Raw genomic sequence first — 1,280 nt, 5'->3', positions numbered from 1 at the left:
CCCCCCTCGCCATGAGGGCGAGCGAGGAGACGCTGACGCTGTGCTGTTTGTTTAGGAGGAGGAGGAGCGCAGAGCCAAGGAAGAGCAAGAGAAACGGGAGGAGGAGGAGTACTTAAGACTCAAGGCCTCGTTCATCATTGAAGACCAGGGAGAGGAGGAGCAGCTCAGTGAGGACCAGGTCAGATCAGTCTAGATCCAGATCCAGTTCTATCTCTGCCCTTTAATGGATTAAACTAATGTCTGTGTTCTTGACTTCAGTCTCGAAACATGCTGCAAGAATTCATCCAGCACATTGAGGTGAGACTGAGACCCCCACACATCCAGACTCTACTGGACTACATGATCTCAGGGTCTGACTCAAGTGTCCCTTTGTCCTGCAGAGCTCTAAGGTGGTTCTCCTGGAGGACTTGGCCTCCCACTTTGGGATGAGGACTCAGGATGCCATTGCCAGACTGCAGGACCTGTTAGCTGAAGGCTCCCTCACAGGTCAGTGAGACCAGGGCTGGGGTTGGTGGAGTTGCTAACGATGCTAGCTGTTAATTACGAACTGCTGAGGCTGCTAACTGCTAAAGCTATTCACTGCTAAAGCTGCTCACTGCTGAAAAAAACACGTGAAACATCAGTCATGTGATTTCAAACTTACTTTGTAGTGTCACTCTAACGTGTTGCTGAACATTGCTCTATATTGTTGCTGTGATTCCTGCAGGAGTGATCGACGACAGAGGGAAGTTCATCTCCATCACTCCAGAGGAGCTGGACTCTGTGGCTCACTTCATCAGACAGAGAGGCAGAGTCTCCATCACTGAACTGGCTCAGGCTAGTAACTCTCTCATCAACCTGACACCTGAGGCCCGCAGCACCGCCTGAAAGACCCCAGACCACCGCAGGACGCCCAGACCTCGGTCACCATAAGACTGCTGGAGAATAATCTGAACCCAGAACTGTGTCTCGTAGTGTTTGTTCTTTTAAAATACAGACCTGATCACGTTTCAGGACCCTGTGCTCAGACCAGGACTTCAGTTTGATTCGTGTCAAAGTTGATTGTTAAACTCCATCAACCATCAAAATGAAAAACAAACAGTTTTGATTCCCGTTGTCGTCTTTTCTCTGTTTGTTTCATGTCACGCGACCTTTGTGGTGGTTGTCATAGTTACAGTGAGGATAACACGGACTAGCTCGACGTCTACACCTACACACTGAGCCCTGACCTCCAGCTGATCCGGGTCATCAGTGTCTACAGAAGAGAGAGAAACTGTTACCTTTTAATATAACTTCATTTA

The 1,280-nt window shown here is 49.0% G+C and overlaps 1 protein-coding gene across 1 annotated transcript; it reads left to right on the top strand.

Annotated features, from left to right (window-relative positions):
• Nucleotides 1-34: 34 nt before the first annotated feature.
• Nucleotides 35-1,087, top strand: LOC111658223 (DDRGK domain-containing protein 1-like). The gene is made up of 4 exons (XM_023410665.2): nt 35-178; nt 259-297; nt 381-486; nt 707-1,087. Exons 2-4 carry the CDS (start codon nt 268-270, stop codon nt 865-867), a joined length of 297 nt encoding a protein of 98 aa, XP_023266433.1. The 5' UTR covers nt 35-178; nt 259-267; the 3' UTR covers nt 868-1,087.
• Nucleotides 1,088-1,280: the final 193 nt, after the last annotated feature.

This window comes from Seriola lalandi, unplaced genomic scaffold (genome assembly GCF_002814215.2).
Source record: "Seriola lalandi dorsalis isolate HSWRI2012SDOR001 ecotype SW California unplaced genomic scaffold, Sedor1 jcf7180001978964, whole genome shotgun sequence".
Classification (NCBI taxonomy): domain Eukaryota; kingdom Metazoa; phylum Chordata; class Actinopteri; order Carangiformes; family Carangidae; genus Seriola; species Seriola lalandi.
Note: the sequence above shows the minus strand (reverse complement) of the source record. Positions and strands in the feature narration are given on the sequence as shown.

Excerpts from the sequence above, each read along its gene's own strand:
- LOC111658223 (XM_023410665.2), top strand. The coding sequence starts at position 268 with ATGCTGCAAGAATTCATCCAGCACATTGAG. Across the intron at positions 298-380 it reads AATTCATCCAGCACATTGAG|AGCTCTAAGGTGGTTCTCCT; the intron begins GTGAGACTGAGA and ends TTTGTCCTGCAG. Across the intron at positions 487-706 it reads AGCTGAAGGCTCCCTCACAG|GAGTGATCGACGACAGAGGG; the intron begins GTCAGTGAGACC and ends TGATTCCTGCAG.